Source organism: Cryptomeria japonica, chromosome 9, assembly GCF_030272615.1.
Source record: "Cryptomeria japonica chromosome 9, Sugi_1.0, whole genome shotgun sequence".
NCBI lineage: Eukaryota > Viridiplantae > Streptophyta > Pinopsida > Cupressales > Cupressaceae > Cryptomeria > Cryptomeria japonica.
This window is the reverse complement of record NC_081413.1, coordinates 421,594,843-421,596,652: the sequence shown is the minus strand read 5'-3', so window position 1 is coordinate 421,596,652 and position 1,810 is coordinate 421,594,843. Positions and strand designations below refer to the sequence as shown.

General features: G+C 34.7%; 1 protein-coding gene across 1 annotated transcript; it reads right to left on the bottom strand.

Annotated features, from left to right (window-relative positions):
* Positions 1-471: 471 nt before the first annotated feature.
* Positions 472-1,810, bottom strand: LOC131073743 (membrane protein PM19L). Its single transcript, XM_058010248.2, has 4 exons — positions 1,555-1,810; positions 1,245-1,470; positions 973-1,018; positions 472-808 (listed from the first exon to the last, which is right to left on the bottom strand). The coding sequence occupies exons 1-4, from the start codon at positions 1,679-1,681 to the stop codon at positions 647-649; spliced, it is 561 nt and encodes a 186-aa protein (XP_057866231.1). The 5' UTR covers positions 1,682-1,810; the 3' UTR covers positions 472-646.

Below are 1,810 nucleotides of genomic sequence, written 5' to 3'. Positions count from 1 at the left end.
GGTGGCGAGGCAGATTTTGAATGTTTGTTCTTCTTTGGATTTTATCTCTTTTAGTCATATTCCTCGAGAGTGGAACAAGGTTGGAAATCATTTGGCCAAAAGGGCCACGAAGAACCTGGGGGGGATAAGTTTATTAAGGATGATCAGATGTTGTAATTTTTTTTGGGTCGGTTCTTTGAGGCCTTCTTCTTTATTAATGTTTGGTCTTGTTTGAGGGTGTGTGACCCTCCGCTTTGTATTCTCATCGTTTTTTTGAATAAATTTTTACCACATACATATATATATATATGTATATACCCTATTCTAAAATTCTAAACTTATAAAATTTAAAAATATAAAATATATAATTTTGAATATAATATAATATTGCCATGAACTATTCTCTAATACTGTCATTATCTATTAAAATTGATATTGAATTTTTAGTATCAACATATAATACGTTGTAAGCATCTAAATCTTTTTCTCAAATGAAGTCAATCCAATGTGTAGTCAATTCATATAAATAAAAAGATCTCAGATCAGAACTGCCTTATAAATCGTTGAAGGTATACAACCTCTCCCTTCTACAAAATATTACAATCAAAGGCATTTAAAGCAAAGCCCAAGCAAGAGAAAACATTCGTTCCACATTGAACTTCATTTTCTAAGCTGGAAGTGTGTTTGCTTTTAGGGGCTCTGCAGTAGTGGTGCCAATATTTTTCTCTCCACAAAAAAAGTAATTACCAGCAAAAAAGCCAATATAGATGGCCATCATGTAAAACAGTTTTGTTGCAGACAGAATAATGACGAAGGCTTCCAAAGCGATCTGCACAAACAATATATAAAAAACCTGAAATTTTCTGCTTGTGAATTGTTATAGAGGTAAGGGCTTATCAATCAAATAGATTTACAATGTATACAAAGTAAATATTGTGGAGAGCTATTGAAACAGACATAAAAAAAAATCCTAACTAAAGTAAAATCTCATACCAGCTGTGGGCTTCTGCCATGTAAATAGATCTCCTTGCATGCCAACCTGCAGGGTTTGTAGAAAGCATTATTTTTTTTACCCTTTTGCTTACAAGTATTGTTGAGAGTTCTATTTAAAAGGATCCAGGACAAATCATTTTGAAACAGATCTTAGTAAAGACCATTTGAAATTTGTAAATTTTTCAAACAATTTGATCTTAATTTTAAAAACTTGTAAGCTTGAATAGTTAATAACCCCTTCCCTAGTTAAATCAAACATGTTCTATAATCACCCCATGGCAAGAAGAGTAAGAGCCCAAGCTGTGATGACGGATGAAGCAGTTGAAGCCAAGCTCTCTGCTGTCCACACTCGAAGATGATGGAGCCCTGAAACACACGAAGCTGCTCCCACAACTCCTGCTATCAGGGAAAATATGACCATAAAACCAGTGGCTTCATTCCCTATGGGGAAAAACACTGGTGAAAATGAGAAGCCCACTGGTATGCTACTTTTGGGTCCTGTCCAAAACAATCAGAATTCAAACTACATGCTACTTGCTACAAACAATCACCAAAAATTAATAAGAAAGATGTGTGTGTTACCAGTAACATAATGATGGTCGATGGACTTATTGAGTGCCCAGCCAGCAATGGCAGCAACAGTCACATACATGCATAAATTCAGCAGCAGCAAAAATCCAGCCAAAGATTTCACTATACCCACACCCATTTTAACAAACCTTCAAAATAACAGACAGAAAGGAGTATTTCAGAGGGAGAGCTCAAATGATTTAAACTTCTCAATACTCTTTAGAAATTGGTTCAAATTGCAGAATTAACAACAATTCCTTTCAATGCA